We start from the raw sequence: 14,612 nt of genomic DNA on the forward strand, positions 1-14,612 counted from the left end.
ATCCAAGCGTTCGATGAATTCTTTATTTTGCAAGATATAACGCTTTCCATTTTGTACCCGGGTGAAAACAGCCTAAAGACTGGTACAACTGCAGAAACGGCTATGCTCAAGGCGGGACCCTCGTTGTCTCCAATTGGAAAGCAAAGATGAGCCAATCCTACAGGGGGCTAGGGAGGGTCTCACCACGGACGTCACCCGCAGTACACAATCGCACAATGCTTCGGGCCGTTTTCATCCTATCTTGCGTTACCTGCGGGTCTTTGGATATAAAAATAGTTTGTGGTAATTGTTGGATAGTCTCGTAGTTTATATCGTTAGTTACTCCCAATACCAGTTCAAAGACTAGTTGTGAATAAAAGAAGGATCTGAAGTGATCATTCAAGGTTCTTGCTGAGAGGTCTGAATGAATGAGACCGGCCCGCATTTAATATGCATGTCTCTGGAAGTATGAATACGATACGAACGAAACTATCGCCATTTTCTTTTTCTAAGCGTCCAATTGAATATTAGTTGTGTTCGATTTACTGGCACAAATACGATACTATCCGATATTACTCGTTGAATTTCTTGCGCAAACTCGGTAAAATGGCAGCTCGTTCGGTGGATGTAGGAGGAAATGTTATGAAAAGGCAATCTGTGTATCGGTAAACAGAGAAACTGGAGGGAAACATAGAACATAGATTCCTTTTATGAATTAATCCTATTTTTTTTTTGGTAATAGATAGTACAATAGTATCGTCCAGCGAGCTATAAAAGGTGCAGTAAATTGTAAAATAATTCTAACACTTTAAAAACTTTAAAAAAAGCGAGAAAAAAGCAGCAGTTCTTCTCAAGAAACAGTGGACGAATGCAATGTGAATGGATAAATAACGGTCAATTTAAAGAATTCAAGGAATTGAGTTGGGATCAATAGTTCTTCTACACTTTCCTAATATTTTTTTTCATTCAACAATAAACACATTTCATGCCAACAGTGTGGTTACGAGAATAGCTGACGATAGTGTTTGTCGATAGAATGTGATAGATGATAGATTGTTGATTTTTTCGGCGGCACTGCCGAGACTACGATGAGGTAAAATGTTGATCACCATCCAGAGAAACTTTGTGGGCAATCTAATGTGATCTGTTAGTATTGAAAAATTCAAAGAATTTAAGGTATACATAGTTTTCTAGAATAGGAGAAGAATGGAGGGTGTTGGGAATCAATCAACCCAGCGCGCAATCCAATGCTGAGGTCGTCGCTCTTCGTCTCTGCCCTCGTGGTGCGCTTTTCGCCTCTATTGAACGTACGATTTCCTTCCAACGACGCTCTTTCGTCTGATGCCGACCAACTTAAACTCGAGCGAACACCACGAACCACTGACGTTGTGAGGGAATCCAAGAGGCAGAAGCTAAAGATGAGATTAAAAATAGTGGGATCAGTGGTGGTGGTGGTGGTTCCGCTCACCTCTCCCTAATCATCCTAAAAAAGAAAAACGGCGTGGGAACCACCTTAGTTCCTACGAGAAACGTTAGAACGTGAAACGTCCGCGTACACGTTCCGCTCCCTTCCGCAACCGATTCATTGGTTTCACTTGAATAAGCAGCCGGGGAGAACTCACAGGACGATTTTCGACCGCATGCGCAGCTGCTGAAATCGTCGTAAAAAAAAAATGGGGTCTTCCACGTCGTTTCCTACGATGATAAGGGAAAGATGAGCGGAACCACTCCAGATCCCACAATCTACAACCCTATCGCTAGCCTTCCCCGCGGATTCTCTCATTATGTCAGATTCGTGGTATACTGCCTTTAACACAACCACAACGACATCGACGAACGTTACAAAAAGAAAAAAATTGTTAGTTTTTGTTTATTTATCTATTTATTTGAATATATCCACATAGAGAAGAACAAGTAAGAACAGAGCTCACTAATATTTCACTTAAAGTAAAATCCATAAAAAAAATAGGGATAGAGGCTGAAAATTTCAAAAAGATGAATCGCTTCGCTTCTTCCCGAGACAATACATTTTTAGATAGGCCTTGAAAAAAAAATCTTCGCTTTTTTTTTGGTTGCGAATTCGTGCACTTCCAAGTTCAGGACGATATAATAGAAAAATCACCAGGTTAATCGAAAACAAATGCTATAAAGCGAAGTTTTTGTATATGCTAGTAAAGTTTGCTGTATATATTTGTACGGTTAAGCATGGAGCCGAAATACATACGTAATGAATTTCAACGGGCCGTTATGGATATTCTTTGCAAGAAAAGGCGGTGGAATTGAAGGTTTTCCGCATCACCTCGATTTTAGAAATTATCCTTAGTCAATTAAGGTTTGTATTAGTAGAACAACCAGAAGAAATAAAATATTTAGTGGTCTAACTTCGAAATAAATCAGTATTTACAGAAGAAGATGTATAGTAAGGTCAAAACGACATGAAGCACGGTGTATTTGCGTAAGCGACTGCGCTCGAAGCGATGCGGCGGAGTGTAGCTGCTAGAATCTAAGAGAAGATCCTTGATGACACCATCCTATGCTGTAGTTGGCGATGGTTCCACTTCGACACCTACCGCTACCTCCACCGCGCCGCTTCGAGTGCAGCCGCTTGCACTGTGCTCCATGTCGTTCTAACTCCTTCAGAAGCAAAAATGTTAGGCTAAGAAACACCATAAAAACTCCAGTTAACAATCTGCGACATAAATTATACATAAATCAAGTGCAGAGAATGCCCATATTCAAGGGACAACAAAACGTGCGATCTATACAAGACGGATCTAGTGAGTGTATAGAAGAGTCAAAACGACATGAAGCACGTTCGCAATTGCGTACGCGGCTTCTCTCGAGGCGCTTTCGGTGGAGTGTAGTGGTTAGGAGCGTGTTGAAACCCTTGCTGGCACCACCCATCGCTGCCGTTTGCGACAGTCCCAACTCGGTTCCAACTGCTACCTCCACCGCGCCGTTTCGAGCGCGTACGCAAATGCACCGCAACTGCACTCGTGATTCATATCGTTTTGACCCGACTACAAATTTGGATTTGTCTCAAAATGTTCTGTTTCTTCACTCACTTACTACGTCCTGGAACAAATCACAAACAATGTCTTTTTGAGAGCCTGAAAATATGGCTCTCCTGTAAGTTATCGTCTGCACAGGACAAGAAAACATAATCTTGAATGAATCTTTCAAAGATATCAAAACTGTAAGAGTAAGTGTATAGCTATTAGGTGGTTTCGAGGCGAATGTTGCAGCACCTCTCCGGAAAACGATAGGAACGGAATTCTGAAAGGTTGTAACAGTAGTGGACAGTCTTGCATCTTGCACCTAAGTCACATTTATACACAAAAGATAATTGGAATAAGGAGACCACACTACGGTGACATTCGCTACATTTTAATGGGTTGAAATGTGCGCTCCAAACGAAGTGCTGCGGATAGGAACTTGGAACTCAACGGGACGATGGGGTCCTATGCTGTCCACCCACCAAGTGATTATTTACTGTTCCGGTGCTAGACCATGACATAGTGTTGTATATAATACCAGCTGTAAAATATTACCGGAAAGCCGGTTTATACGTTTATCACGAAATGAACTGTTTCAGGCTGCTTTTGATGAGAATGTTTGGCCCGTAATGTAATGTCCCTTCTTCCCCGTAAGGTCTCATTTCTTCCAAATAGAAGATAGTTAGTAGGGGTACAGTATGAACATACTTGATGTAACCATCTCACAGATCTTTAACAACAGCAATTCATTTGAATTGCGTTTTGGGTTTTTTTACGAATATGATGGGTGGTCTTCCTCTTCTGCGCTAGTGCTCACCAAACCTTTTCATCTCTCCGGGGTCGATAAATTGGTACCAGACTTGTCTGGGAGGATAAAAGCACTGACTTGACACATCGGCTAGCCACCGCAAGTCATTGTATAGGCCAGATACACGTTCGTAAACCTCAAACGATTCTGAATTGAAGTGAACGTGGGGGCGCATCCCAAGCGGATTGATTAACGCCAGAAACTTTATCCTTTATCCTTTTTATGATGGGTGGGAATATCGTTTGTTTTTTTTCACATAATCTTGTGCTAATAGGATTTACGAAAGAAGAATGCAGATCTTCCAGTGATTCGAATGATTTTTCTTTAAATGCAAGGGATTATTTCGAGGAATTATTGATCTGGAGCGATGAAGGTTTGGACCATCTTTCTGAACCATGAAATTAACAATTTTAGCAGACACATCACCAATGCAAACATGAATGAAAACATTTTTGACAGAGAAATAAAGTGTTATTTTTGACAACAATGGGGCGCGTATCATTAGGTATAGTTGGGTCAAAACGACATATGAAGCACGGACCGTTGCTTACGCGGACGCGCTCGAAAGCGGTGCGGTGGAGACAGCGGTTGGAATCGAGATGGGACCACGGCGAACAGCAGAGGTGTGCGGCGGTAGCGTGGATCCTTACATGATCTCAACCACTACGCTCTACCGCTCCGCTTCGAGCGCAACCGCTTGCGCAAATGTCCGTGCTTCATGTCGTTTTGACCCGACTATAGTCACAACTCCCGCGACAAATTATCACTCAATCGAGATGAGATCGTCTTCTGGGTTGAACTCTGGAATGAAATCTTTTTGATCGATAATTTCGTGATACATTGTCTTAGGGGAAAGTCGTTGATTTGGATGTGACGATCTCCCCCTCCCATCTTCCCCTTGCCATTTACTTGCCATTTACGTCGAAGTCTTTCTCCCGTTCTTGCATTACAAATTCTGTCCACGTAGGGCAAAGAGAGACACGCTAGTGCTTATTGCGCACATATACAGATTTCTGGTGTGTTCAAGGCGATCACAAAACATAGGAACATGAATAGTGGCGATCATGAATCATTCCTGGAGCTGAGCATTTGTGTCCGGTCTGTCTGACAAGTGTACTAACGAATAGTCTATTTTGCTGCGTTGAAAAACTCCTCGAGCTATCTGGCCTGTCTTGCCGTCTGATACCGTACTTGAGCCTGTTCAACCATTCCTGTGTTAAAAAGAAGCAAAAAAAAAAAAAGACTTTCCAAACCAGATATTCAACGTTTATCCAACTTTTGATGAAGCAGAGAAGAATTGCAATGGCTACAATGAACACTTAGCATCCATTCATTCAATGGAACACAATCAATTCCGTTTACGCAAGTTCTTTTATCATCGGAATATTTTGTCGTCAAAAGTTTTGATAGTAACTGACTAATAAAGTTGAAATCATTATATGGGTAAGGTCTAGGCATTAACGTTTAGGCTGGAACTTTGATCTACTGACAGACTAGGTCAATCTCTGGTTATAACCAGTCGTTTAAACGAAAATTTCAAGGGTGTTAAAAAAATGCATAGGACGATAAACATTGAACCGTCTCCTCATCACGAAGAACTCCTGAGTTTCACTTTCCGAGACACTATCTGTTATTGATGTATGAAATGGAACGGTCTCCTATTGCAGATCAGAATCCGAATTCAAAAAATAATATGGTAACGATGAAGCACTCGGATTTTCTCCTTACTCTCGGAATTTTGGTGCGAAAAAAACCGTCTTACATGTAGAGTGCGAAAGTGTGGGCTTCCCATGATGAAAACATTGGGTTAACGAAGGATATGATGTTTAGAAGAAGTTGGCGTGTCTACCGATGAGGAGTAAGATATTTATGTAGCAGGCCTTGTGATTTATTAAGGTCTCTTAAAGTTGTAGTGTTTCATCGAAAGCATTTTGACCACCCAATCGATGCTTGATCTAGTGGTTCTGTTCATGTTATTGTCAAAAACCAATGGAGTACAAATACTTTTTCTGTTACAAACAGATTTTTCTACAAAAAAATGTTCTTAGACATTGAAAAAAAGAAATTGACATGTTTACTGTATTGATATTTATTGGAGGATAGGGTTCCGTAGATGGACGTTGGACGTTGTATTTAAAGGCATCACCCCACGAATCTGAGATAGTGCAGATTTCAGGTGGAGTATTCGTATACGGGAGACTACGGGAAATACGGCTTCATTCGTTTCGGCGCCCCATTTTGTACAAGAGGTTCGATTGGAGCGCGCCAGCCTTGTGCGGCGCCGCATCTTCCGGGCCGTTTTTTACGGCAATTAGGAAGAAATGGACGGAATCACCCCCCTCTCCGTAGTCTCCCATCCCGTATACGAATACTCCACCTGAAATCTGCACCACCTCAGATTCGTGGGGTGATGCCTTTAACCATAGGGAACTTTTGGTAGGTAATCGTTACAAGAAGAAAGGTAGTCTCGGTTTTCCAGCTCTTTGAAGCGTTTTTATCTGGGTAACTCCACCCTCGATGTGGAACATTTTTGCGTTCATTGGCAGTAAAGATGCAGCTATAAGGGAGCATCTCTTAGCACTAAGCGAAGTATAATAGTTTTTTTTTTACACGATGAATTTTCCAAGCAACGCGACCGTGCCGATGAACTTCAACTTTCTTTTTTGCTGCAAATGTATTGAAATGACGAATTAGCGATACAAACAGTTTCCTTCTCCTTTTTTGTTGCATACTGTGAACCACCAAACAATAGCTTGCGCCAAAAATATGAAGTAATGTGTGCAGAGAGATAACACGAAAAAAAGCCACGAATTAAAGGGGCGCATACTTTGCATAGCCTGATTTAAAAAAGCAAGAAGGCGCTCATATTACACGTGTAACTGGTTGTCTGGCTACTTTGTGCACCTTTTATAATAATCAGGAAATAAAAATAGCCCAGGAACGGATATAATAGAAATTCTCTATATTAGGTTGTGTCACGTGTCCTGCGATTGCACTGTCGATAGTTCAAAACTTTCATAAACCTCAAATGATTGTGAATTGAGATGGGACATTCAGGAGCGTCCCACACGGTTCTATTAACGTCAACATCTTACCAGGAGAAAAAAAAAATAAGATTAATTAAGATTAAAATTAGAATTAAGGACTTTTGCAAACTAATAAGTAAGGTGTCTACTTTTCTGTTTTAATCCCCGGCACCTTCTTTTGGATTCAGTGAATGACTTACTTCAGAAGAGAGAGGACTGGTAGTTCAATGTTAAAACACTTTCGCTTGAACCACTGTTGCCGCTGGTGGAGGTCGTACTCGGAGAATCGTTGTTTCCGTAGCTTGGATTCAGTGGTGAAGAATGTGTAGACATTTCGTTGACACTTTGACAGATACATTCCAAAAGAGGAAAGAAAACCAAACCCAATGAAATTGCAGTCGTAGAATTAGACGACTACAGCAGGAAAAACAACTAAACAGCACTCATTGTGCTTGATTTACACTCACAATAACCAATGAGCCGTTTGTCCAGTTCGTCTCCTAATATCCTGGAAATGACATCCACAAAGTCTTCATGCTCATGTATGGGACACCCTAACCTTCCCTAACATTTTAGACATTTCATTGATCACGGTAACGCGAACTGCCGATGTATCGAGCTAAAGGCTATTATGATCCAGTCAAGGTCACCTGAAGATCGGTATAATTATGCAGGTGGTTGCGCCCAAAGCGGTCCAGTGGAGCAGGTGGGATCGAGTTAAAACTATCGTTTGTTTCCCTCAGGCTGCATCTATGGGTGCTTTCAGCGAAGGTTCCCCTTCGACAGCATCTCCCGGGTGCCACCGCGTTCCTTCGGGCACGGCTGCCCACGTAGCTGCGCCCAGCTTCAGGTCTTTTGACCTGACCATACTCCATGAATCGTTTACTACATGTTTCCTGGTTGATCCATAGTCAACGTAGTGCTGGTTATGGCCAAATATTTATGTTTCAGACATCTTAAAACACATAAAAAGCAATGTATTGATCAAGAACTCGCAGACACTTAGTGATTCCACAAACGTGACGCACAAGACGTGCAACTGCACGTTCAATTCACGTGTTCAGGACAGTAGAGAATGTTTTTAGTTTGGCACATGAAGGGAAACTCGTAGGTGTCCACACGGCCCATCCATCTTCCTGCCTCGAAATCATCGGAAGAACGTATAATCTAAAAAAGATACTCATTAGAAGAACAGCCACAGATTAAATAAATGCTGCACTACACACGTGAGCACAAAACTATTTTAAGCGTTAATTGAAGTATTTAAAAAAGAACAAATATGTAAACGAGTTGAATAGTTAAAAAGAGAACAAATACGAAGTGCTAAAATAATCCTTGCGTAGTGAAAAGTTTAGAAACTTCAGGTGCATCGATACATAAGCTTCTTGCGAGCGATCAATGGATAGATGGAGTGTTTCAAACTCACAAAAGCGCCTTTCCAATCACAGCTAAATGCATATATTTGAGTCCAGTTCTCGAAATCGAGGGCCGAACCATCCAACCAATATTTCTGACCAGAAAAACTGTCACATGTTCCCTCAAGTTTTAACCCAATCCAGAAGAAAGTGTCCTGGGTGAGTGCTGGAACAAAACCCTTTTTTGATTTAAATGACATCCATTCAAAATCATTTTTAGGAAGGTGCCACGAGCGTTGACGTGTCCTTTGATGATAATAGCTAATGTGTGAGTCAGTTACTATCAAAACTTTTGACGATAAAATATTCCGATGACAAAAGGACTTGCCTAATAGGAATTGATTCTGATCCAAAGAATGGATGGATGCTAAGTGTCCATCGTAGCTATTGCAGTGCTTCTCTGCTACATCGAAAGCTCTAGTGTTGAGGAATATCTGGTATGGAAAGTTAGGGTTAAATTAATGAAATTAACATTTCCAATGATGTTGTTTGCCTTCTTTCTGACGCAGAATGGGTTGAGCACATACGAGTGCGGTAGGGCGACGCACTCGCGGCAGGGCAGGTCGGGTGGTATGAGGAGTTCTTCAGCGCAACAAAATACGGTATCAGTTAATAGGTTCGTCAGATAGGCGGAGCGCCGACGGCTAGTCTCAGGAACAGTTCATTCTCCGCTGTTCCATGATTCCATGATCCATGGAACACACCAGAAATCTGCGCAAGTGAGCAATAGGTAGTACTTTGCAGTGTTGTTCTGTATTTTCTTTATTTTGGAAGACTATGATTTGGTCGCAGTGATTCGAACCTCACTTCACCCCCAGGAATTATTAAGAAACATTTACTTCCACCATTGAACCCCAAGATCACCCCAAGAAGAATAAAAAACCTAGGAAAAAGATCGAGGACCTAGCGATTTTGAACTACACCTTGTAGCACATATTCGTTGCCTTGTAGTAGACCCAGCCATCAGCTTCAGCTGCAGGAGTGGTCTGCAGTTGTGCAGCTGGAAATATTGGTTTTGAACACGGAAGTAGACGCCAGCTCTATGAGCTTAAAGGCATTTCTTCCTAATTGCCGTAAAAAACGGGCCGGAAGAAACAGCTTCAGGCGTTCTGGCGCATTATTTTTTAAAAAGGGTTTTACGGGGGGGCGCCACCCTTGGGGGGAGCCTTTTTTTAGCTGTTTTTTGTTAGAAGAGTATCCTTTTCCTCATCTTTTCCGTGTCTCCCACCCGTTACGAATACTCCACCAATCCACTACTCGGGGGTGATGCCTTTAAGGATAGGTTTTTTTTTGCGCCTCTTTTTCCCCTTGTACAAAAATCAATTATAATTCCAAGGCTAACTTATCAATGCGAACTAGGCACTGGGATCCACCGAGAAAATGATGTTCTTTACTGCAGCTCATTTTAGTTTACCATTGAAATCACTTCTCATTCTTCAAGAAATAGAAGCTGTAGAAAATTTGCAATCAGCAGGTAGGTTTCCAAGATATTTTCTAGTCCCTTCCAAAAAGAGTTAAATGAAAAACATTATCAAAGCAAAATTGTTATTCCGTATTAGAGCTGGAGCCAGCAACAAATGTAATGCTCCTTTTTATCTGGGCTCTTGGCGAACGCTTCGTTACATTACACTTGAATATGAACTACTGTGTAGAGTGAATCATTCCACAGCCATTTTTTTCCCAAATAATTGCCAACTTCATTCTCAACAACTTTTTTTGCTCTCTCACCTTTTTGATTTTTGCAGGACTGGACCAAGAAATGTACTTTCAGTTTTGAAAAAGATGATATTACTTTTGATAGAAACACTAAAAGCTGTTCTGCTTAACTAGTTGTTTTAAATATCCACCTTCAAAAAAAGTGGTTCTGCACAATAGACATGGTTGAATATGAATGTATGAGGTTAAAGGGTAGGCTGATTTGATAAAATTAAAAATAGTAAATAATTACTAATTTTACTAATAAAACCTGAACGACAATTACTGAAATGCATATTCACAGGTCGACAGTCTCCGAAATAGAACTTCCTGTACGCTCCATCTAACTACGCTTATGTATAAATCATTATCCATCTAAAAGTATTTTTTGCGGGAAAAAATTCATTTTCGGGTTCATACTTTGCTGAACATCTGTTATAGAAGAACTGATCTCACTCACAACCTCACTCACTAACTCATAAGTTTGAGTTAGGAATTAGGCTGATATAAAATATTTCCATTGGTTCTGACTAACCTGCAATGCTCGTCGATGATGTTTGAAAATCATGTTCCGTGGCCGTAGAAAGACCGTCCAGCCTGAATTTCTTTACTCTTCTAAAACACTTTTGTTAATCATATCATTACCCGGTCATCTTCCACGCCGTTTCTTACGAGGGTTTGTGAAAGATGAGCAATACCACTACTCGAACTGCTACACGAACTACTTCACAGTAGTCGCACCACGTCAAATCGATCGTGATACACTGACTTTACGTGAAATCCTCGAAAAAAATCCTAGGATGCTCTACTTCCAAGGTTGCCCCTTCAAAGCGGTCCCATTTGTTTCGCGTTCATGTAAAAAAAGAAACGAGAATATCTGTAGATAATAAAGCTTTAAAGCAGTGAAATTGTGAATCATAAAGAAGCGGAAAACAACAACGAGGAAACTTGCACACATTTGCAGCGCGTGAGCTCCCATCTGCGTCCATTTTCAAGCCCATGCTTTGCGAGTGATCGTGTCGTATTTCAGAAAAACCATAATCATGATTTAATCCTTTCAAAGACTGTTCCATTGTGGTTAATAAGCACAGAAAAATCTTAGGCCGACACGAACACTGAATTTTTTCTAAGTCATCAAAATAACTACCTTATTTTTTCGAGGATTGCTTCACAGGTCGCATCACTCTGAGCGTCTCTTTTATTAACGTTTGCTTTTCTTTCGAAGGTGTACTGAGAAGTATCGTCATTTCCGAGGAGCTCACAGGAACCCTAAGCACGAGGGTTGGCGTTGAACTGGACTGCTGCATTAACTCTAATACTTCTAGTTAGGCTGAACCAATATGTTAAACCTAAGTTAAACCGAATTCTAGCAGTTATCAATTCGGGCTGCAGATAATGAATATATTCTAACCAGAAAGTGGTCTAGAACAATGATCTTTTGATTGATAATTTCTGGTATTGTTGCAGGCATCATTAGGTCATATTTCTTTTTTGAACGGAAAATGGGAAGAACATAAAATCGAAAATCCGAGGAATTTAACTAATATCTCTTCCAACACATTCTAGAAGGTTGATATTATTTATTTGTATCGGGAATTAGAAGATTCTTCATCATTATCCTAGACGAGGAGATTGACGTAATTCTAGGAGAGTTGTGGAAACTCTAGCGCTGAGTAGTAGTTTGTATTTAATAAGCGATTCCTTGCACCAACTTCATGGTGCTGGCACCAAAAAGGTGTCGCTCGACATCTCGAGTGCGCTGATGATGTTGTTCTAGTCGCGGAACGCAGAATAAAATATCAACATGCTAATTACTGTTCACTTTTAGTGCATAGAAGATAAGTTCAACTTGGAGATAGATGCAGTGACTCAATAATAAGTAGATAAAAGGGCAAAGGATAAAGTGTGGGGCTTTAATAAATTCCTTCACATATGCAACTTGTATCGAATCCAGCTGCAGCTTATGGACTAAGTCTACTTCCTAGTAAGTACAAGCAGATGACGGTTTCTTTGCGACCTCGAACGGGAATTGGGAATAGACTGACAATTGTCAATGAGCTCTGATACCTGGGTTGAATGCTGAAGAACAACGGAAGCTTCGAGAAAGGCACTCAACAAAGATCCGCTAAGGCCATTTCATCATTTTACTCCTTAACAAAATGTCCTTGGTCGACCCCTATCATAAGCTGCGAGTCTACCTATCCTCAATTACCCCTATCATGATATACGGATCGGAGACTTGAGCAGCACCGTTTACGGTGATGGAACAATGAAGAGCTTTACGTGAAAGTCGATGTGGTGTACCGGCGGATGACACGTAAAAGATGCCAACATCTTGCACCGCTATGGAAAGTGGCTACAGAAAATCGTCTTCGCTTCTTTGCTCATATTATAAAAAGGAAACTAGCAGATCGCGTTGTTCAACAAGTTTTGAGGAGTTTGTCGGATTCATGTTGGAAGAGGTCACCTGGACGAAGGCGGAAGTTTTGGACTAAGGTGGTGAAAGAGGACTTCTGAACACTCGGCGTGGAAAGGCAGTTCAGATGATACATAAGATTTCGCACGATACGGAATAGCGATGAATGGATTGATTCTGTGCAGGCTTGCACAGAAGATCGAGAACGTTGAGAAGAGCTATTAAGTTCAAGGACGGCATACCTCGGCGAAGATACGGGCAATCGCGTAAGACAATAACATCAACCCGCCGATTAAGAGAGGTAAGTCAAATTACCATCTTAGTTATCCTTTTTTTTTCTTTTTTTTAAACGTCCGTAAGAAGAAACTATTTCCACAGTGTTTTCATCCTTTTAAGTGGAAATGGTATCATTTTGAAGATGGTCCTAAGAAAACATGAATAGCAGTAAAAACGTCCGTTGCTGCCGAAGCCTTCGTTTGCGTCTGTCATGGAGATCTTTCCATTGAACAATATCCTCAGGTTTTGAACAAACTCTTCCTGCTTTCATAACAACGGATCAGCTCTGAAGCAAACAAATCAAAACCAAGACTGTACTTCCACAGATCATGTCCAACTCTCACACCGAGCTGTCAGGACTATCAATAACTGTTATGCTTTGGTAGTCCAACGCAAGTGTTTAGGGGTTCCTCGGAACGCCATTCAAATAGAGCTAACTCGACGAAACCAACTTCGCGGCGTACTCGTTGCCATTGTTCGGATCTCCCGCTGCTGTACATCGTGTCTTATTTTGTAAACTAATTACATGTTATACGTGTTATATTACTACTCCGTATCTATCTGAGGTTTGCATTTGCATGCCAGAAGGTTTATTTCGTAATGCTCATTGCGAAATTGTAGAATGGTTTTTCGATATGACAGTGCTGGATTGATTTTTGATACGATGCTTTCGTTTAATTTTTGCAATCGTCACATTTTCATGGAATCGTCATAGATGTGCTTGATAAAATGCTCCTTTCCCTAAGGTGAAGCAGCTATAAAAACATGGTTAATTGAAAGCACTTCTTGCACTATTCTCGTTCAATTCGTGCGACTTCGGTAAGTTTTTTTTTTTTTTTTTTGAGAGTATCTACGAAGGTTTTACATACGCCGTATGTTTTATATATTCCATATTTCTACAGGGTCTATAAACGGAGACTAACATATAAAATTAATGTGCTCCACTTTTGTACTTATCTCTTTTATCCTAATAAATTTGAATAATTGTGATGTAAATCAACAGTATATCTCAAATTTTTTTTTAACATGCTGTAAATCCACGAAAGTTCAGAAAGAATTTTCGTACCTGTTTCCAGCCAACGAATGCGATGAACCACATAACACAGAGTGCCATCATTTCTCTGCAATTTCAACTCTTTTCTTCCATTGAAAATGCGACGACAGAACAGAAAGAAGAAGTAATGACAGAGGATTGGAAAAAAAAACTCATTCATGGAATCCTGAAGAAGAGCCAATCAACTTTAGAGTAAAACTGCTTGCTGTATTTATAATTCCCAAACATTCGGAATTTGATATCTCCAAAATATAGAGGACTGCACTTATGCTACCCAAGTCTTTATCACAAATATTTATATAAGATAAGATTTATATAAGATTTAAGATTGGAACACCAATTTGATGACAAAATAGCTCTATCTTTGTGTGTATCCAGTCATTTACACGAAAATTTAAAGGAAAAAAGAGAATAAAGCGATAGAAACTGGACCCATTTCCTTTTGAAAATACTGCCGAGCTGGATTTTCTGAGTCATCAGCAGCGCAGGTCAGAATCTGGATTCGAAAAAGAATAAAGTGATGATGACGTATCCGTCTTTTCCCTTCAATTCCGGAATTCTGGGTACGAAACAAATATTTTTAAATTTTAACAAGAATTAGAAACAGGTTCTTTTCACTGTATCCTTGTCGAATTCTGGCAGTGCCTCCTGTGGATGTTCTTCTGAAGCACAAGCCATCCTTTCTCAGGTTCTTTTTTGTCTTTTTCTCTTTTTGTCTGTCTTTGTCTATTTTTATCAAGTTAGTTATTAGTGAAGCAAAGCAAGAATCAGTTTCAGTCAAGGTCAAACTTCGGAGAAGTCAGCGTGGCACTGTCAAGAAAAAAATCAATCTGCTTTCCCAAAAACATTCCCTTTCCTGGTCATCAAGGCTGCAGTTGATGAAAAAATTGTTGCATAGCTGAACCTCTAATTTTTCAGGTTATTTGGAGTGAAATGTTTCAACAAAA

The 14,612-nt window shown here is 40.5% G+C and overlaps 1 protein-coding gene across 1 annotated transcript; it reads right to left on the reverse strand.

Moving 5' to 3' along the window:
• Positions 1-7,856: 7,856 nt before the first annotated feature.
• Positions 7,857-13,728, reverse strand: RB195_008434 (uncharacterized protein; the record flags this gene model as incomplete). The annotated part of the gene is made up of 7 exons (XM_064194923.1): positions 7,857-7,976; positions 8,236-8,390; positions 8,553-8,658; positions 9,148-9,224; positions 10,455-10,516; positions 11,067-11,188; positions 13,678-13,728. 7 exons carry the CDS (start codon positions 13,726-13,728, stop codon positions 7,857-7,859), a joined length of 693 nt encoding a protein of 230 aa, XP_064046068.1.
• Between the last annotated feature and the right edge of the window lie 884 nt (positions 13,729-14,612).

Source organism: Necator americanus, chromosome III (assembly GCF_031761385.1).
Source record: "Necator americanus strain Aroian chromosome III, whole genome shotgun sequence".
NCBI classification, from domain to species: domain Eukaryota; kingdom Metazoa; phylum Nematoda; class Chromadorea; order Rhabditida; family Ancylostomatidae; genus Necator; species Necator americanus.